We start from the raw sequence: 21987 nt of genomic DNA on the forward strand, positions 1-21987 counted from the left end.
TAAGTCTCAGATTAAGTACTCAATTATTGAAGGACCATCAGTTAAAATCAATGATAACTGAAAAAATATAATTCTGGAAAGGTACACAAACTAGTATTAAAGGAACTCTAAGAGAATTAATGAATCATATCACAAAATAAATATTTGGCAAAGGTACAACATTAATTATTAATTAATGTCAGGTTCTGTGTAGCTCGATGTGGTAGTGGTAGCCCTTGTCAAACACTCCAGTGGTTAAGGGCCATGGTTTGATGAAAGTTGGGCTACGTTCAGAGCCACAACCACAGAGGGGTAGACAAGAAGGAGAACATCGGAGGTAACTCCTATAGAAAATGTTAGAAAAGGGGACTAGCTTAAGGCCTTACAATCTACAATAGAGTAAGATAAACATTCAAGATTGTAAGCTATGTGAAACATCAGTTTGAATTCTAACCCTAAACTTCTGCAGCTGCTCTAGGTAAAAGTCAGAAGGAAGTATACTGGAGTATGGATAATTGAAAAATAACCAATTAAGGTGATCAGAAAATCTAACCAAATCTTCCGTCACAACAGCACAACCTCCATCTAGGGGGTTACTTTGAACTAGACCTTGGGGTTAAGCAACTGCAAACCATTACTGGCTAAATAAATTCTTATACCATACAGGGGTTATTCTCCTTAAGATAAATCTCATATAGTAACATTAACAAAGTCCAATTTTAACTTAACTAGGTTAACTCAACAGTGACAGACATCCCTATAACATAGGCTATCTTTATGTAAATGTCAATCTTTTTTTCTCAGATTTCCATCATAATGTCACAAACATTCGTTAAGCCAGCAGAATACTGTGTACCATAACTGTGTCAAGTTAGGTTAATTGAGGCTAGCCTAGCCTAGACTAGAGAAGTATCAATTTCCACTTGCCTATTTTTTCATTACTTAGGCTAATAACTTCCAGGAACTAATTTTTGACTGAACATTCAATGATATAATAACCTGATATCATGTAGGTTATCATAAGTAAGTTTCACTTAGACTTAGCCTAGCCTAGGTCTACTAAAGCCTCACCTAGGTTTGCTAAGATCATCAGAACAACTTGGGAAACTATAAATTAATTACAGGTTAGGTGGACCTTCATCATGGATGGTGAAGTAACAAGATGCCATATAGTACTGTTGGCTAGATCCTGCAGGTTCTTCTGGTCACAACATACTTGTCACAGTTTTCAGTTTTCTGGGTACCAGCTTGAAGAGCCCCAATATATTGGGTTAGATTGTAGGATTAAACTGGCCCAAGAGTCTCCTAAAATTTTCGGTATGATCCTAACTGGTAGTTTTGGTAAAATATGGTCTGTTATTATGTGCTATGCCATGAAAACCAGAGTGGAAAAGTAATTTATTTTCTCTAAACAAAAAAACAAAAAAGGACTTATTTTAAATCAAGGAGAGTACAAGTGAAATCCTTCCATATAAAATAGTCCTTTATTAAACAAATGAAACAAAACTCAATAAGGTTCAATAATTAACAAAAAGGAACACTGGTGCACAATATTTGAACAAACATTACTTTCTCAAGAACTTTCATCCAGAACATTTAAAATTAAATGACTCAGGTGAGTGACATATCAAGTTAGACACAAAATATCCGGTGTCCAAGTTTCAAAGTTCCAGCTCTTGAATAGGACGCTCACCTGAATGGCAAGCTTCTACACCTGTGGGGAAGAACCAATTGACAGTTAGCAGTGGAATGAAATACTGACAAATCACATGCAACAAAACCAAATTTTTTAAATGGAAAATTAATTAACAACATAAAAATTCAGATAACTTTTGAGTCTTACTTTCAAATCGCTACAACAGCATGACGGACATTTAATGTGTGTTGATTTGTTCAATCATTTTTGCCAATTCAGGGAGACGGACTACCTCAAAAAGATCAACATGAAACCATAGTTCAAATACAGACTCACCGGAGAGGGATAAAGTGGAACGTGGCATGTATCCTCTTGGGAAAATGTGCTTGCATGCAGGTCTTCGTTGGTTTTATGCTATTGCTTTCTTCCATCGTCTATGCAAATGTCTTAAATAAATGTCCTTAGCTAACTTTATTGAAGAAGACCATTCCACTGGACTTCTGACCGGCTTCTTTGAGACCCAATCTGGTGGGGTCTTGTTGCTATGGACTCAACTTGGCAAGTAACGCCACAAAGAACTCTCGGGCGATCTGCAAGTAGAAAATTTGGGAGAGAATGCTTGCACCAGTGAGGAATTTTCTTTTCTCCTTCTCATTTCCCAGTGAATTATTTCTGGGGTAATTTTGGTGTGATTAACTTCTGGTGTATATGGCTACTCAAGACTAATCAATTTCACTAAATTGGGTATGATGATCAGCTCGACAAAGAAATGAGGGTTCAGATTAATGGGGTTTCATGGAAGCATGATGCAACTATGAGAAGGGGGTTTGAGGAGTTTCTCTCACACTGATGCTATCTGGATCCACAATGCAATTGTTTCCTCTTACAAATATCAAACAGGAAAACAGCTACTGTATACATTGTGAACTCAACAAAGAAAATAAAGGTAGGATCTAGAACTTATCCTAGCTAAGGTAATAAATCAAATATGAAAATATTTGTGGCTATTTTTGCCACAACTTACATCTGTTACCTCATATTTATGAACAAGATAACCAGTAATAAAAACAACCTTTTGTTTCAATGGATTTGAGGAGTGAAGTAATTTTCCAGTGGTGCAAGTTTCCAAATTTGCAACACTTTCAGTGTTTTAGGAACTTAACAGAGAATTAAAGATTTTTTTTTCCTCAACACTGTGAAAGAAAATGGTGCAGGAGAAACTGCACTATACTAAAAGCAGGGATACTCTAAAATTATGCTTTGGTAGAACTTTTATAGTTATCTTCTGATGACTAGTTTATCTGTTGTCTCGATCAATTTGCTGATTTTTATGGTGGTCCTGGGACTTGATATACATATTTCTTGGAACCTTTTACGTATATCGTCTGTCATGCCAACATCCCCCTATTCATTATCATTTTCCTAATAAAATTGTCAACATACTGCCCCAGTTCCAATATCTCTAATTTCAAGTTAATTACTCAATATTTTTCCTTTGTATATGTACTACTTTGTGTATGTCTTCTCTTCTCCATTTTTCATAAGCCACATCTCTGTCCTGGATTTGTTCTTCCTTCAGCTGTTTTGAGATTTTATTTTATTCATTCCAACTTCTGTGCCCTTGCCATCTACCTTTTAGCCTTACTCCATTTATACACTATCCTCATCCCTATTTATTGTGTGCCATAGCTTGAAGGCTCTTTTCTCTTGACTAGCCCTTTTACATCTTGATTCTACCACTCTCTCTTTTCTCTCTCCCTTCCCTGAATTCACCCCTCATACTAATGCTGCCTTTTGAATGTCATATTTCTGTTGTTGTCATTGATCTCTTTTTGATGACATAACTGCTTATGCTTTCTCTTAGTACATATAATCCTTTATGATAAGTTCATTTTTGCTCTATAAATTTTTGTGTAGACTTTTTTTTTTTTTTTTGTCTTCCACCTGTCACTTCTTGCACTTGCCCTTGTATAAGGCTTAGTTAAAGATGTTTATAAGCTAATTGAGAAAAGACCAAGCCAAAAAGAATACATAGTTGTAAAAGTAATAGACAGTAAGTATTGTAAATGGGGTTGAAGGGACATTGCAAGAACCTTTAGTATCACTATTGAGATGCTAAAAAAAAGGTGGTAGTAAAAAGAAAAAGGGCTCACTCCAAAATAATACCAGGTATCACTACAATGTAAATCATTTCTTTTAGGCAAAATCTTTACTGAAGATGATTGACATGATTACTGATAAAGGTGGAAGAGGCACAGTTGCCATTACTGCTGGACGTGGTCGTGGAAAGTCAGCTGTTTTAGGATTTGCTGTGGCAGCTGCTATCTATTTTGGCTTTAATAACATATTTGTTACAAGTCCTACCCCAGATAATCTAAGAACGTTTTATGAGATGGTCTTTAAAGGTAAGTAATGTACTTTTTCATCGCTGTAATTTAAATTTTCATAAATACAGTCAACCCCTCTATTCTATTGAGTACCACAACCTCCTGCTAAAAACCCTTCTAAAAATGCTTAGAACTGCCTATTTTGATAGTTCTGACAAAAAAAAATGCTTATACCTAAGTATTTTAATAGTTTTATCACAAAAAATTAATTTGGTCATGAAAATAGGAAAATACAGTAATTAGTGAATTTTTCTCTTTGAAAAATACAGCGAATAGGTGAATTTTCTGCTAATAATGTGTATATATGTTCCATAGAAAAATCTGTGAATCCGGAATTGTGAATATGCATGGGTCGACTGTATACCTGAAGATGCTAAATGCATAAATATAGTTGAACCTCTTAAAACTGGCATTCTATGGTCCGGGAACCTCTGTGGTTCAGCTTGATTTTAAATTAGCCGCGTTCATTGCACCGCCACCAGGGTTGCACTACATTTTGTTTACAGCTTCAAGACCAAAAATTATGCCATATCTCCTTTGTTTTTATTAAAATAATTGCTAGTAATGAAAATATGTTTTTGATAGTAACCAAAGGAAATATATATGTATTTTAAAATATCTACTTGAGAAGGCTCTACCAAGTCAAAACTTTTAATCTAAACAATGAGATATTTAGCACGCACAAATTCCTTACTTTGTGTGTGTGTGCTTGAGATAAGTGATGCAGTTTTGATTTCTCTTATGTAACTGTGTTTGTTCCGACACGTAATACAGACCCTCAGTCCTTTACATAGGGAAATTACTTATAGCGCCAGCTGGACTGGTCATAAGATTTCTAACAAGGTACTAGTTCGGTAGTAACTGCTTGTCCCATAGTCGGGAGTCCCGCCCGACTGGAGGTAAACATTCCACTTGCTTTCGGCCGCTGTCGGATGAAGACGTGTTCGCTCACCTCTCTGCCTGCCATCGTTGTGAGAATTCTATGCTTTCGCTTACGAAGCTGCTCTTTTCACTTTTCCTTGCTGTAGTACTTGTGGTATGCATCTGCGTAAGTACTTGTGATTTATTTTTGTTTGTTGACTTTGTGGTTTGCATCAAGAACTCAGCCATGAAAGCCAATGAAAGTGAGAAGCTCCCCCGCCCCCAACCAACCGGAGAGTGTGCCCTGGTGTGGAGGGCTGTAAGTGTTGGTCTTTTCGGTCCTCTGAAGTAGTAGACCCCCATTTAGTGTGTGCGCGGTGCCGAGGGCCTGAGTGCTCTCGGGCCGAGCCTTGTGACTTTTGTATTTCATGGTCGGAGGAGCAGTGGGAGTGCTATGAGAGGAGGAAGAGGGTATATAAAGTAGCCAAGGGGTCGTCGGAAAGCTCTCCAGCGACACCTCTGGTGACCGACACATCGTCCTCACTCCTCCCTCCTAGCCAGCTCCTTCGTATGGCTCTTTCCCTGTGGGGGACGTGTCGCGTTCCGCCTCTTCTTTCGACCTGTCGAGTGCAGAGGAAGGGGCACGACACCCCGACCTGGAACTGTACTCGGGGTCTTCCGTACACTCTGGGTTGGATCCCGACTGTTGCTTCCACAGGTGTGACTGCCACCGCGGGTGGAGACCTCCAGCAGGTCTGGCGCTCGCTGAACCTTCCGGGCACTCCCAGTATTCAAGGGCTGTTGTTACACCTGGCTGCCCCTGTGACCCATGGCCCGGTGACGCTGACGACGACCACCATCTCTACACCTGGGTATGCTGCGCCACCGCACCTGGTGTATATGCAGCATGTAACGTCGGTGACCCCCTCAGCTGCTGTGCAGGCCCCGATGATGTTCGTGCCGCAGGAGGAGATGGTTCCTCCGCCTGGGTTTGCTGTCCTCGCCCCAGCCCCTGACTTCGAGTGCCCGAAGAGTTCCCCGTTTGACTGCCCACCAGTTCCTGTGCCTGATCCTGCTATCTCCGTTCCTGCCTGTGGTGCTGCAGGTCCCTCCAGACAGGTGCAGTTGGGCCGTGTTGCTACCGCAACTGCCCCAGCTCCGTCCTAGATGGAGGACCTGACGGTGGTCCTGAGGAAGCTGACGAAGAAGAGGTCCAAGAAGAAGAGGAAGGTGTCATCGTCTTCTTCGTCGTCGTCTGCTGCCACCTCTTCACCTTCGACTTCCAAGGCCCCACAGCCGAGGAAGAAGAAGGTGGCCTCCCGCCCCCTCCCCTCGAGAAGTCTCGCATAGAGACTTCTAAGGGTGTGCCCCTCTCTGGTAGGACAGGTGGGTCTTCCGTTGATCCTCCTGTTCCTTTGGGAACGGGGCCTGTCTCTCCTTCCCCAGGGAAGAAGAAGACAGGGACCGTAGGGGTACCAGCTACCTCTTCTCCTGGTTCTAGAGGTTCTGCCTTTACACCAGAAACTGTCTTGGCTGCACGCTCGCGAACGTCACCGAGTGTATGGTCACCTGCTGGTGACCGTGCAGTCAGGTCCAGACCGCTGAGCCTGCTCGCCGTCAGGACCCAGACATGGAGCGGAAAACTGGTGGGAGTCGCTCAGGTGACTCTCGCCAGGCCGACGATCGCTCTTGTGGCGATCTCCCGGTTCCCAGGGGTGACGTGACGGTCCCACCAGACCGATCACGTGCCGAGGCCAGGAAGAGGTCCCCCCAGTCACCAGGCCCAGCCTCTGCTGGATCAGGTACTGTGACACATTGAGAGGACGGTGCACGCTCTCACCATGTCAGTGGACACTACCGGTCACCTGACCGTTGCTCCCACCGGGACTGGACGGCTTGCTCGACTGGTAGTAGTTCGCCTGATGTACGGGACCGTCGCTACCATTCTCGGTCCAGCGGTTCTCCTCATGGAGACTGCAGGACTAGACCTGCAGCTCGATCGCCACCGCGGGTTGGCGATCGCCTGCAGTCCTCCCAGCCCACCAGCTCTGCTGGTAGGCAGGGTGGGAGCGTTAGGTCTTCCTCACCTGTTCTTTCAACCTCCTCGGGCTACACCAGGAGGAGCGAGGCGACCAGGGGTGACCGTGAGGAGCGCGCTCCACACAGTCCTGCCACGAGAGCCTAGCCTGGCTCAGTCCTGGGACCGAGCAGATCGTACGCACAAGTGGTTGGAGGAGACCACGATGGATCTGGCGAGGTTCTTCCTTCTGAAGGAAGAGTGTCTCGGGAGGTGATCGGCCTAGATGGATTTGACGGTCCATTGCCGCCAGACACTATCACTCCCAAGATTCAGAGGTCTTTCACAGAGGTCATTGCGCTGATTCATCAGCACAACGACCTCGGGGAAGGATCGGTAGTTGCTCCCTCCGAACCTCCATCGAGGTTGGAGTTGTTCTGCGGTCTTAAGAAGGAACCCAGGACAACGGTGGGTTTGCCCTGATCCTCCTTGGCCGACAGCGTGCTGGGCCAGGTTTACTCTCTCTTCCCCGGACAGGAGGGCTCACTTAGGTCCGACAGGTCGGACAAGCTGCTTCCCCCTCCTCTGCCTCATCAGCAACGATTCTACGTGCCATCTGTGGACCCGTTGCTGACCAAGCAGGTTGACCCAGATATACGTAGCTAGGCAACTCCGGGGGTGCCTGTCCATCACCTGCTGGCTGAGAACCTCTGGTTTCATACAATCAACTTACCTGTCAAATATATACATAGCTAAGACTCCGTCGTCCCCGACAGAAATTCAAATTTCGCTCCACTCGCTACAGGTAGGTCAGGTGATCTACCGGCCTGCCCTGGGTGGCAGGACTAGGAACCATTCCCGTTTTCTATCATATTTTTTCTGTCGCCGGTGGTATCAACATCGTTGCTACTACCTCCTGACTGGAATTCGCTTTTCGAGACAATTGATCATCTTTTTTGGACTTTTTGGTGACGTACCTGGATCGTTGTTTTGGCATTCGCTACCGTGGACTGGATTTGGACTTGCTTTTGATTTTTCTTCAAGAATGTCTGATTCAAGTGGTTGTGTGAGAGTGTGTGTGAACGTAGGCTGCAAGGTGAGGATACCGAAGGCTTCGGTTGATCCTCACACTGTATGCCGCAAATGTAGAGGTTTTGACTGTTCTATTTCTAACACCTGTCATGAATGTGAGAGGTTGAATGTTGAGGAATGGAAAAGACTAACTTCTTACTTGAAGAAGTTAGAGAGGGATAGAGTCAGAAGGGCTGCATCTAAGGGTGCGGGTAGTACAAGGCCTATTGAGCCTTTTAATGATTCTAACTCTTCATTAAACTATGCATTTGATTCTAATTTTGTATCAGGACCATCACTTGCTTTACATTCAGATTCGGCCTCGGAAATCGCTGATCTGAAAGCTACACTTCATAGGATGAAATCCAAAATGGCTGCCATGAAAGGTAAGGATTGTGAAAGTGATTATTTTAGTGAAGTGAGTGCCCCCAGTGTTGTGGAGGGGGCGTCTGACCGTCTCTGCGACGCTCCCAGGCCTAGACCTCTTTCAAGCTCCCAAGCCCAGAGGAGAAGAAAAGTCGAAAGCCGTACGGAGGTTGTGGAGAATTCCCCCCGGTCAGGCGTCCCTACAGCAGGCTCTGTAGTTAGACAGACTGCTCAGGACCGCTATAGGAAAAGCGTCCTCAGAGAGTGCTTCTCTTCGTCCACCTCTCCCTCTCCTAAACGAGGGTGGAAGGATTCGGACCTTTCCAGGCCCCTGAAAAGGCACTGGAAAGAACCTGTGTTTGATTCAAGCCCCGAACGTTTTTCTGAAGAAGCGCCTCCCTCGATCAAGAAGGCTAAGAGGGTTTTGACGTCCCCTGGCTTTGACAAAACTCCTTCGAGGTCTCCCTCTCCCGTTGAAGAAGACGCCGGAGAAGCTTCCAAGAGGATTATTTTGGCTGTACAAGAACAGTTATCCGCCTTGGTAGGAGTCCTTTCGAAAGATCCTCCTCGTAGAAAAGACGTGAGGCTTCCTGTCAAGAAGTCTCGTCTTCCTTCTCCCGCCAGGAGTGAGGCTCCTGTGGGACGTGAGGTGTATTATAGGCGTGAGATGTCTTCCGATAGGGAGTCATACGCCGAATATGAAGCGCCAGACAAGCGCGAGGCACCAGACAAGCGCGAGGCACCAGACAAGCGCGAGGCGCCAGACAAGCGCGAGGTGCCAGCCAAGCGCGAGTTTTCTACCAGACGAGAAGCGTCTGATAGGATTGAAGCGCCAGATAAGCGCGAGCAACTTTACAGGCGCGAAGATTTAGCCAGACATGATACGTCTGCCAAGCCAGCAGCGTCGGCCAAGCGCGAGGCGTCAGCCAAGCGCGAGAATGCAGCCAGGCGTGAGGATTCAGCCAGGCGCGAGGCGCCAGAAAAGCATCATCCAAACAAGGATATAGCGCCAGCCAGGCGCGAGGCATCAGCGAGGCGCCAGCCAGGCGCGAGGCGCCAGCCAGGCGCGAAGCGTCAGCCAAGCGCGAGGCGCCAACCAAGCGCGAGGAGTCTTACAGGCGCGAGACGTCTGCTTTTATTCATGAGGGCTCCATACACGCTCTTAGCCCCTCTCCCATTAGGAGTTTGTCTCCCGCAGAGAGAGAAATTGGGCAGGAAGACCCAGATCTGAAATTGAATTCTCCTTCTGATCCTTTCTTGGAAGAGGACTCAGAAGACGAGACTCACGGCAGAGAAGGGCTGTCTAACTATAAAGTTTTGACAGCTCTCCTTCTTCGGGAATACGGAGATGCCTTGACCCCTGCCGCTCCTCCTTCTCCTCGCTCACTTTTTTCATGCTCCAAGACGCCAAAGTCGTCGGCTTTTCTGAAGATGAGGCCGACGATTTCTATGAAGAGAGCTCTTCAGTCTCTGGATAGCTGGATGCTAACCAAAAAGGAGTTAGTTAGAACGGTGTTCTGCATGCCTCCCGCTAGACTTACGGGCAAGAGAGGTATTTGGTACCAGACTGGGGAGAATATGGGGCTCACTCTCCCAGCTTCGGCTGAAGCTGACTTTTCCAGTCTGGTAGACGCATCCAGGAGACATAGCCTTCATAATGCAAGAATAACTTGGGGTCTTTCGGAGTTGGATCATCTCCTCAAGGGACTCTTTCATATTTTGGAAGTCTTCAACTTCCTGGATTGGTCCCTTGGGGTGATGGCCAAGAAGGCCCATACCTCGGAAGGACTCGATCCTGACGTACTCCTTTCGATCTTGTCGTGCATTGACAAGGCGGTACAGGACGGCTCAGGGGAAGTCTCTTCTTGAAGAAGAGATCTGTTTTTAGCGCTTTTCTGACGAAAGCAGTTTCTCATTCGCAAAGGGCAGCATTGTTATTCGCTCCCAGGTCTGACTTTCTGTTCCCTTCGCAGTTGGTGAGGGACATTTCCCGTTCGCTGACGGAGAAAGCGACACAGGATCTTCTTCAATCGTCTAGGAAAAAGAGACGAGTGATGGTGGGAGAGAAGAAAGGTGTTGATACGTCTCTGCAGCCCTTTCGAGGAGGTCCTCCCTTTAGAGCTCCCTCTAAAAGGAAAGCGACTGAGAAGAGAGGTAGAGCTTCTTTCCGTCCCTTTAAAAGGGGAAAGTGAAGCTGCGTTCCTCCAAACACCAGTAGGTGCCAGGCTCCGGGGGTTTGCGGAAGCCTGGACTCTCATCGATACAGACGCTTGGTCAATGTCTGTTCTACAGAAAGGATACCTCATTCCTTTCCTGGACAATCCTCCCCTGACGTCAACTCCGCGGGAATTGTCCGCCAATACAAGGACCCTGTGTTGAAAGATACTCTTCAACGAATGGTAGATCAAATGTGGGACAAGAGAGCAATAGAGCTAGTGCTGGATCAAAGCTCCCCAGGGTTTTACAATCGCCTTTTCTTGGTTGCGAAAGCCTCGGGGGGCTGGAGACCAGTTCTAGATGTCAGCGCTCTGAACAAACTGCTCTGAACAAGTTTGTTCAGAAACAGAAGTTCTCCATGGAGACTTCTGCATCAGTCCTTGCGGCTCTTCGCCAAGGAGATTGGATGGTGTCTCTAGATCTCCAAGATGCCTATTTTCACGTCCCGATTCATCCTTCGTCGAAGAAGTACCTCCGTTTCATGACGGGGGGAAGGATCTTCCAATTCAGAGCCTTGTGTTTCGGCCTTTCCACGGCTCCTCAGGTCTTCACGATCCTGATGAAAAATGTGGCGAGATGGCTTCACCTGAAAGGTATCAGTATCTCTCTGTACCTGGACGACTGGCTCATCAGAGCAAAGTCAGAGAGACAGTGTTTGGAGGACCTTGCTTTGACACTAAACCTGATAAAGACCTTAGGATTGCTCGTGAACCTCGAGAAGTCCCATCTGATCCCCAGCCAGAACTTGGTCTATCTGGGGATTCGGATGGATTCTCGGGGTTTTCGAGTATTTCCTTCTCAAGAGAGACTAATGAGAGGCTTAGAGAAAGTCTCTCTCTTCTTAGGGAAAGAACGTACTTCGGCGAGGGAATGGTTGAGCCTATTAGGGACCCTTTCCTCGCTCGGAAGACAGTTTCTTTCCTCTAGGAAGACTTCATCTCCGTCCTCTTCAGTTCTTCCTCAGAAGATCGTGGAACATGAAGACAGGACTTCTTTTGGACAGTTTTCCCATTCCAGCTTGGATGAAACACCACTTGGAATGGTGGTTGCCCCCACTGAAGGAAAACAAGGGTACTTCCCTAGAGTCTCAGAACCCGAACCTTGTATTGTTTTCCGACGCGTCGGAAAAAGGTTGGGGAGCAACCTTGGGAAAGAGAGAGGTGTCAGGCACCTGGAATGCCCTTCAAGTGTCCTGGCACATAAACTGCAAAGAGCTGTTTGCCGTACACCTGGCCCTAAAGAGCTTCGAGCCTTTAGTGAGGAACAAGATAGTCCAAGTGAATGCGGACAACACAACCGCCCTTGCCTACATTCGAAAGCAAGGAGGGACACACTCGTATGCCCTATATGAGCTCGCAAGAGACCTTCTTTTGTGGACATCCCAGAGGAACATCTCCCTTTTGACGAGGTTTGTTCAAGGAGTAAGGAACGTGAGGGCAGACAGGCTGAGCAGGAGGAACCAGGTCCTTCACACCGAATGGACCCTCCACTCAGAAGTTTGTCGGAGTCTGTGGTCTCTTTGGGGGACTCCTCATGTTGACCTCTTTGCCACGTTCCTCTCAAAAAGACTGGAAGTCTTTTGCTCAGTAGTAGAAGACCCCAGAGCTCTAACAGTAGACGCCTTCCTTCTAGATTGGTCTCATGTAGACATTTATGCATTTCCCCCATTCAAGATTCTGGGGCAAAGTGCTCAGGAAGTTTGTGACATCAAAGGGACGAAAATGACCCTGATAGCCCCCTTTTGGCCAGCTAAGAGTGGTTCACGGAGGTGCTGGAGTGGATGGTAGACTTCCCCAGATCCCTCCCACAAAGGATGGATCTTCTCAGACAACCACACTTCGAGAGGTTTCATCAAAACCAAAACCTCCCCGCCCTTCTCGCTCTGACTGCCTTTCGACTATCGAAAAACTTGTCAGAGCGAGAGGCTTTTCTCGCAAGGCGGCGAGCTCGATCGCTAGAGCCCGGAGAACTTCCACTATCTGAATTTACCAGTCGAAGTGGGAAGTATTTAGAAGGTGGTGCAAGTCGAAGAAGTTGTCCTCCTCTAGTACCTCTGTAACAGAAATCGCTGATTTTCTGTTATATTTGAGAGAGGAATCTCGTCTCTCCGTAGCCACTATAAAGGGCTATAGGAGTATGCTTTCGGCCGTCTTTAGAAATAGAGGCCTAGATCTGGCAAATAATAAAGATCTACACGATCTGATTAGATCTCTTGAGACCATTAAGTCTAAGATTACATCTCCCCCTAACTGGAATCTCGACGTGGTCCTGAAGTTCTTGTCCTCGGCAAGATTTGAACCTCTGCATTTGGCCTCGTTTCGTGACCTAACGAGAAAATGTTTGTTTCTTTTGTCACTGGCAACGGCTAAGAGAGTTAGTGAACTGCACGCCCTTAGTGATAAAGTGGGATTTAAACTAGATTCAGCCATCTGTTCATTCAAAGATTTATTTTTGGCAAAGAATGAAAATCCTTCGAATCCCTGGCCGAGAAACTTCGAAGTTAAAGGCTTATCGGGTCTCGTAAGGGCTCTAAAGTAAAATTTTACATGCAAAGAAAGAAACAGTTGGGAGGTTCTAGACAAGGTCTCTGGTGCTCGGTGAAGGATCCATCAAGACCTATGTCCAAGAATGCTTTATCCTTTTTTGTCAGGAACGTCATTACCAACGCTCATAAGGCTTGCACGGATGACTCTTTGAAACTCCTGAGAGTGAGAGCTCATGAGGTGAGAGCAGTAGCTACGTCTCTCTCTTTTCAGAGAAATATGTCACTAAAGAATATCTTGGAAGCGACATATTGGAGGTGTAATTCAGTGTTTGCTTCTCACTATTTAAAGGACGTTCGTGTGACCTACGAAAAATGTTTTTCTTTAGGTCCTTTCGTGTCTGCGGGCACAATCCTGGGTACAGGAGCTAACACCAATCCTTTAAATGATGCATAAGTCTAATAGATATGTTCTAGACTTTCTGCTGAGCAGGTGCAGGTGCCGCACAGGTGGCCAGTCACTTTCGTTCAGTAAGGAACTCTTGTGATATCTTTTATTAGACGAGTATCATAAATTTTTTTTTGGAAAATTAATGTGTGCGTGTGCAATTTGAATTAGAGTTATTGTTGTTGTGGAGAGTTTGGGGATAACTCGGAGCAATTTTTTTAATACTAACATGGTGGTTAGGATCAGGTGGTCGGGATTGGTTGTGTGCTCCTTCATAAGGTGTGTTGTCATATAAGTGGATCAGCACCCATTGACAAAGTCCTTTCAGGCTCTGCCGAGTAAGTGGATAAGACCCCTTCGGCAGACCCACAAGAACTCTTGGCCATAGATCACATATCTCGCTAAAGTTTCTTGAGGTGATGCAGACTCCTGGGCTACAGCCACAAAGTCTACCACCTATCAGGTAGGAACCAAGGTTTTTTATACCTACAACATATGTTGTTTACCTGTCTATTCCAGAAGTAGCTGTCTCTTACCCTCCACCGAAGGGTGCCAATCAGCTATGTATATATCTGACAGGTAAGTTGATTGTATGAAAATGATATTGTTATAATACAATAAAGTTTTATACATACTTACCTGGCAGATATATACGATTAGTGCCCACCCAGCCTCCCCGCAAGGAGACAGGTGGAAGAGAAAAAATATGATAGAAAACGGGAATGGTTCCTAGTCCTGCCACCCAGGGCAGGCTGGTAGATCACCTGACCTACCTGTAGCGAGTGGCGCGAAATTTGAATTTCTGTCGGGGACGACGGAGTCTTAGCTATGTATATATCTGCCAGGTAAGTATGTATGAAACTTTATTGTATTATAACAATATCATTTCTCACAGCAAGAGGCATCGGCCCTGGAAGTGACTGCCATGGCAGCCTCCCAAGCAGTCTCCTGGCTGGACCTGTGGTCCCTCACAGTGTCCAGAGTCGCAGCCTCCTTGGGACCCATCGCTCCCAAAGAAGACTAGGCGTTTGGGAGACTGTGTCAGTCTGGAGGTAGAGCCATCTCGTACCTCGCCCACCAGACGGCCAACCTGTGGGCCAACTATGTCCTGAGACGTCGAGACGCAGTCCTCGCTCGGGTGACCAGGGCAGCCGGTCGGGAAGTGACGTTGGGTCTACGAAACGGACCATTGCTGGGTTCCTCCTCTCTCATCCCCAGAGAGAGGGTGGACACTGCGGTGGAACAGTTGCACACTGATGAAGGTGACCGCCTAGTACACCAGGCAGTCTCGAAGGCTTCTGGGCAGCCTCGAACAACTGCGGCCAAGCCTTGAAGCTCGGCTAGCGCTTCCTCTGCTGCCAAGACATCAGCTTCGTTGAGGTCGAGAGGAAAGACCCAGCCTTCGACTTCTGCTTCGAGGAGCGAGTGTCAGCCCTCCTCCCAGGCCTCCCACTCCCGTGGGGGTCCCACCAAGCAGAAGCCGAAGAAGGGGAAACGCTAGGGATGCCGTTCCCCCTCACCTGCTGCTGGAGGTCGGGGGGTGCCTGACGAACCATTGGGGAACTTGGCAGTGCTACGGAGCCGAGACCTGGGTAATGGATGTCCTTCGTGAGGGATATCTGCTACCCTTCGAATAGCGGCCACCCCTCACTTTGCACCCAGTCCACCTTCAGACTTATGTTCCCGGTTCGGCCAGGGATGTGGCGCTTCAGGAAGAAGTCAAGACCATGCTGTGCAAGCGAGCTGTGGAGATTGTACGAGATCAGTCACTGGGCTTCTACAGCCGACTCTTCCTAGTAGAGAAGTCATCGGGGGGCTGGCGACTGGTGATAGATCTCTCTCCCTTGAACCAATTAATTCACCAGACTCGGTTCACGATGGAAACAGCACGCTCAGTACTTGATTCCATCAGGGAGAACGACTTCATGCCTTCGGTGGACCTGAAGGATGCGTATTTCCAAATACCCATCCATAAGTCCTCCAGAAAGTACCTCCGCTTTATCCTCGACGGGACACAGTACCAGTTCAGGGCATTTTGTTTCGGTCTCTCAACCGCCTCACAGGTGTTCACGCGAGTGTTCACTCTGGTGTCAGCTTTGGCACATTCGGTCAGGATACGTCTCTTGAGGTATCTTGACGATTGGCTGGTCCTGGCGAGCTCCTGCTCGCAGTTGCTGCAGGACAGAGATCGACTCCTTGATTTCTGCCGTGATCTGGGGATCGTGGTGAACTTCGAGAAGTCAGATCTCAAGCCTAAGCAAAGGATAAAGTACCTAGGCATGCTGATCGACATGGTAGCAGCACAAGTCTTCCCCGCAGACTCGCAGATCAGCAGGTTCAGGGAGGCAGCCAGACTGTTCCTGTCTCGACGGGAACAGTCAGCTCAGCAGTGGCAAGTCGTGATTGGTCACCTGTCATGTTAGTCCCTCACGGGTGTCTTCACCTGCGGTCTCTTCAGTGGAGGCTAAAGGAGTGTTGGTCACAGGCACGGGATCCACAATCCTTCCTAGTTCTTCTTAAGGAGGAACTAAGGGAGGACCTGGCCTGGTGGCTAGACGACAGGAACCTCGTAATAGGAGTGCCTCTACGCACTCCCCCTCCGGAGATGTTACTGTTCTCAGACGCATCGACTGAGGGTTGGGGTACACACCTGGAAGAGTTGCTGGTTGCAGGCGTGTGGAACCATCACGACAAGCACCTTCACATCAACGTCCTGGAACTCAAAGCTGCGTTCCTCGCACTCTAAGAGTTCCGGGAACGAGTGATGGGACACTCAGTGGTGCTAATGAGCGATAACACCATGGTAGTGGTGTATGTCAACAAACAGGGGGGGCCTAGTGTCCCTTCCGTTGCACCAGTTGACGATGTAGGTGCACGAGTGCCAGATACATTCCAGGCAAAAGGAATATAGTGCCAGACAAGTTCAGCCGCCGGAATCAGGTGATTGGGACCGAATAGTCTCTTCACCCAGACGTGGCGGAAAGGCTCTTCGACCTGTGGGGGCGACCAGTTGTGGATCTGTTCGCCACCCAGCACAACAGAAAACTCGAGGTTTTCTTCTCAGTCATGCTGGACCCATGGGCAGCTGCAGAGGACGCGTTCCAGCACCCATGGGACAACCTCCTAGTTTATGCCTTTCCCCCATTCTGCCTGATTCGCAAGGTGATCAGCAGAGTGCTGGTCACCAGCAATCTTCGGATGAATCTGGTGGCACCCAAATTCGAACCTGCTGGCTCTTCTCTCCGAGGCGCCGTGAGAGATTCCTCCTTGGCACAACCTCCTGTGCCAACCACACGTGGAGCGGTACCACTGAGCAGTTCAGGAATAATGGGAGGAGACACCCCGCATGGGTCAGACCGTTCAGTCAAGTGGAGCCAGTTTACCGCATGGCAGCCACACCTACGACTGCCAAAAGAGAGACCACACCTTAAGGATTAATAGAAATGCTTCAGTTACTTTTCCCATCTTTTATTTTCATAATGCATCTTTTCATGGCATAAATGGAGACAAAAAGTGTTAGACATTTTATCATTCTTTTAAAGAATATAGTTAATTATTTCTTCATACATAATACCTTACTTTATTACCCAGATATACAATACAAATTTTTCATAATCTTATATACATATAACCTATTACTGGCACAAATTTAAAGCTATTTTCTTTATGTCTGCTAATTCCTTAGTCGTTACTGTTTGTTATCGCCTACTATTAGGAATTATTGACCGCTAAAATGAATGAACTTAGTATATATCTGGCGACTTTCCTGCGACCTGCGATTAAAGTTTAGCAGTAATCCGCTTACCAGCATAATTATATCTTACTTGCAAATATTTTTCAATTATTGTTTAAATCAATAAGTGCAAGTGATTGTCCAATGGTTCAGTATCATACATGTGATAATCAAACTCTGAAAATATTGTTTTGCCTCTGTAAACTGCCAATACTGAACTAACTAATTTATGGAAGTTAACTCTCCCTAGTGTTTTGTTGCAGGACAACATTTCCCTCATATTTTTTCTGCAAGTATTGCATATATCAATAACATCATCTGATGGATAGACCAATTTTCTTTTGGTTTTTAATTTGATGAGGGTGTGATGAAAATTAGTGTCTGTTAACGTTAATGCATCAATGCAGACCTCACACTGTAAAGACTTTTTTTAACTTAAAAACAACAAAGCCTGCAAAATAAGCTACTATTTTATTTGAACATTTTGACAAGTGGTAATGGTTCGGAATATAATCATAATCATCTTCCTTGCCATACTGTGAGGGCGCTACAGCACTACCTGAAGAGAACTCGTCACCTCAGGCCTGAATGTCGACGCCTCTTCGTTAGCACTGAGGTTACCAAGAAAGAAGTGTCCAAGAACACTATTTCTTTCTGGCTTCGATAGGTAATCCGGAACCCGTACGCTTCAGACAGGAGTGCCAACACCAGTACCCTTCGTCCGAGAGCCCACGAAGTTGGAGGTATTGGTCTAACCCTTGCATTCCTCAAGAACTTGTCGGTGGCACAGGTACTGAAGGCAGGGGTTTGGGCCAACCAGACCACCTTCACCTCCTTCTACCTTTGGGATATTGCCCACAGGTCCTTGGACACTTTTTCCTTGGGACCCGTGGTGGCTGCTCAACAAGTTGTGTAGCTTACCCAGCTCCCTTACCGGACAATGTAGCATCTCATCCTTGTGAGACTGCATGAATGGAAGAGTGAATGAGAGTGTGACTGGCTTCTCTTCCTCCTCTTTTTCTTCCCTCTCCCTGCGGGCAGAGGGTGGCGGTCGTCACCACGCTGGACAGGATGTGGATGCAGGAAGCTACGTAACTGAGCTACATTCTATCCCTTTCATTAAGGAAAGAAGCGTTTATCCACCACTTCCCTAACAAGGGAGGAAGTGGATGCCAGCGAGAGACAAGCTCAAGACTTTATGTTGGCTCTTGTGTAGGAACTAGTTCTTGCTTGCTATTCATAAGAGCCACGCTTGCCTCCCTTTTATGAATATATACAGAAGTCTGACCACTGATCCTGCAGTGCACACTCCGATCAGTTGGGCAGAGGCTAGGCTCCCTCTCTTTGCTCTTACGACGAGGGAGGGAACCCAGATTGGACGAACACCAGTCTGTTCACAAGACTCAGATTCCACCCACCAATAAGTGAGTCTTCCCTATGTAAACGTGGAGGGTAGTTAGAAAGCTGTCTTAATTTGTATCATATTTATGTACAAAAATAAAGATACCCTGTAGTAATATATTTTCATACACATTTTAAACATAAAAGCATGAACATTGATAAAATCGACACATCGATCGCTAAATTTGCACTCTTTTTAACTCGATATTTTCGGAAGAGCGGCGGGTGGCGTCTTACAAGAACGAACATGAAAAAACATTGTATTTGATAACGTGAAGGGCAGTTTCAAAAAGCTGCCTTAGATCATATTTCTGCGCAGAAATAAAAATACCCAATATGTAATACATTTTCATATACATTTTAAACATAAAAGCATGAACATTTATAAAATCGAGACATTGATCGCTAAATTTGCACTTTTTTAACTCTATATTTTCGGAAGAGTGGCAGACGGCGGCTTACAAGAATGAACATGAAAAAACATCATATTTGATAACGTGAAGGGCAGTTTCAAAAGCTGCCTTTGTATCATATTTCTGTGCAGAAATAAAAATACCCCATAGGTAATACATTTTCATACACATTTTAAACATAAAAGCATGAACATTTATAAATTGACACATCCATAGCTAAATTTGCACTCATTTAACTATATTTTCGGCATAGAGCAGCGTCAGAGGCATATATTTTACTCTAATACCTATGTAATAACTCTCTAAATTATTTAATATCATTTGCATAACCTTTATGGGCTGAACAGTATTTCTACAAATGTATGTACTCGTTAGACATAATGGCGTTAGTGGCGCTGTTGTCCGAAAATTGTGCCGTAAAAATACCTCAGAATGCCTTATTTTTTTAATGAATATTTTTAACGACAGCCATAAAACCGATTCGGCGCTGAGCGATTGCGCCGTTAACCGCGGGCTGCCTGTCTATATATATATATATATATATATATATATATATATATATATATATATATATATATATATATATATATATATATATATGTATGTATATATATATATATGTATTATATATATATGTATATTATATATATATGTATTATATATATATGTATTATATATATATATATATATATATATATATATATATATAATATATATATATATATATATATATATATATATATATATATATATATACAGGCGGTCCCCGGGTTACAACGGGGGTTCCGTTCTTAAGACGCGTCGTAACCCGAAAATCGTCGTAAGCCGGAACGACGTTTGTTCTTGAAAACATGGTCCACAGGGAAAATTTCACTACTAATTTGCAATTTTTCTTAGGGCCGTATCTCTAAAATTATCACTAATTTACTTTTTTGTTTTTCATGTGCAACACTGTGTATTCACAAATTACTGTATATTTCATTAAAATACAAGAGAGAGAGAGAGAGAGATTTTGAGAGAGAGAGAGAAATAACTCCTTACGGTTTCAATAGATTGAAATGAATGTCTGTAGGCAACTTTTTCCCCCTCCCATAAATACATATATTTCTCCAGAGAAGAGAGAAAGAGAGGACTGTGCAATTATGTTTGTCTGTCTATCAATTCTTTTTGTGCTGAGAGGGAGAGAGATATAAGGAAGAAATAGAAACACCAAATGTATGACAAGTATCTTGTGGAGAGAGAGAGAGAGAGAGAGAGAGTTGTCCTTACAGTATTTAAAGAGAGAAATGGAATTATTATTGTATTTAAAATACTCATATGAATTTTGTACTTATAGTATTATTATTGGAAAATATTAATGATAAACTATTACATACACGTCCATGAAAATGATCTCATCTCAGTAATGAGAGAGATAGAGAGAGAGAGGAGGAGAGAGGGAGGGAGAGGATAGCAGAGGAGAGAGAAGAGAAGAAATTACATAAAACCCTTAATTCGTTGACACATTGTATGGCATTGTTAAGCTCAAGTTCACTGCTCAGAGTTGAGGTGGGAAATTTGATACAGAAAAAGACAAAGGGAAGAATTTTCTTTTGAAATTAGTTATCGTATTATTACTACTTCTATTATTATTATATTATTATTATTATTATTTTGAAAATATAATAAAACACGTGCATCTACCATATAAAAATTCTCTCATCTCAGTAAGAAAGAGGAATTATCCTTACAAGTGAAATGAAAGGTCACATTTTCATCTCTTTAAAATACGACCATTATGAATTTTGTAATTAAAGTTTTATTATTATTATTATTATTAATTATTAAATAACTGAAATTATCAATAAACATTTTACATACTAGTACCATAAAAATTCTTTCATCTCTAGTAAAAGAGAGAGAGAGAGAGAGAGAGAGTAGAGAGAGAGAGAGAGAGAGAGAGAGAGAGAGAGAGAGAGAGAGTGTGTTTATCTCTCTCGTCCTCTCAAAAAATACTTATAACGCTTCCAGCGAAAGAGAGGGAGGGAGTTAACACTATGATCCATTATTACTTGTTGGCAAGAGAGAGAGAGAGAGAGGTTATCAGAGTGAGACGAGAGAGAGAGAAGAGAGAGAGAGAGATTGATGAGAGAGAGAGAGAGAGAGTTAACCTTAATTAAAAGGTGGACATGGATAGATTAGTACGTATTTGTATTTCTTTAAAATACTATCACATATGAATTTTGTAATTACAGTTATATTATTATTATTATTATTATTATTATTTGAAAGTATTAAAAACAAATAGTACAAGTACATAAAAAATCTCGAGTCTCAGTAAATGAGAGAGAGAGAGAGAGAGAGAGAGAGAGAGAGAAAGAGAGAGAGAGAGAGAGAGAGAGAGAATGTCAGGACCACGTGATTGCAACACTGCAGCTCTTCCCCAAATTTTCCCCCTCCTGGCTGTCACACCCCAAATTTTCCCCCACCCCAAATCCTGGCTGTCACAGAACTTGATATATCTGACAGTTTTAGTACCTGAATCTGGAGAAAAGGTTACTGGAAGTTACTTGAAGAAGACTGGGTTTCCTTCATTCTTCCATAATTTTTTTAAATATAAGCTAAAATCTTACTAATTCACTATGGTATTTTCTTTAAGGAATTGATATTATTGCTGTATAAATTAATAATAATATTTGAAAATAGTAAATCATTTATTTATCATACTAAAAAAACATACATCTTTGTAGTATAGAGAGAGAGAGAGAATATAGTGATTATTTTCGTTGGAAAATACAGAGAGAGAGAGAGAGAGAGAGAGGAGAGAGAGAGAAGAGAGAGAGAGAGAGAGAGAGAAACTGTGCTAAACTATAAAGGATTCTTATTCTTATCATAGATGTGTTTTTTAAAAGCATTCGTAAACTTGGAGCGTCGGAAGCGTCAGCGTCGTAACCTCGGAGAACAAGCTCATAACCCAGGGCGGATTTTTCAATGAAT

At 44.5% G+C, this 21987-nt stretch overlaps 1 protein-coding gene across 1 annotated transcript in view; it reads left to right on the forward strand.

Moving 5' to 3' along the window:
- LOC135218788 (RNA cytidine acetyltransferase-like) overlaps positions 1–21987 on the forward strand; it is a 268720-nt gene that overhangs the window by 98198 nt on the left and 148535 nt on the right. The window contains exon 6 of the mRNA XM_064255237.1: positions 3816–4020. Within this exon, the coding sequence (XP_064111307.1) occupies positions 3816–4020 (205 nt within the window). The remainder of the gene's footprint in view (positions 1–3815; positions 4021–21987) is intronic.

Source organism: Macrobrachium nipponense, chromosome 1 (assembly GCF_015104395.2).
Source record: "Macrobrachium nipponense isolate FS-2020 chromosome 1, ASM1510439v2, whole genome shotgun sequence".
Lineage (NCBI taxonomy): Eukaryota > Metazoa > Arthropoda > Malacostraca > Decapoda > Palaemonidae > Macrobrachium > Macrobrachium nipponense.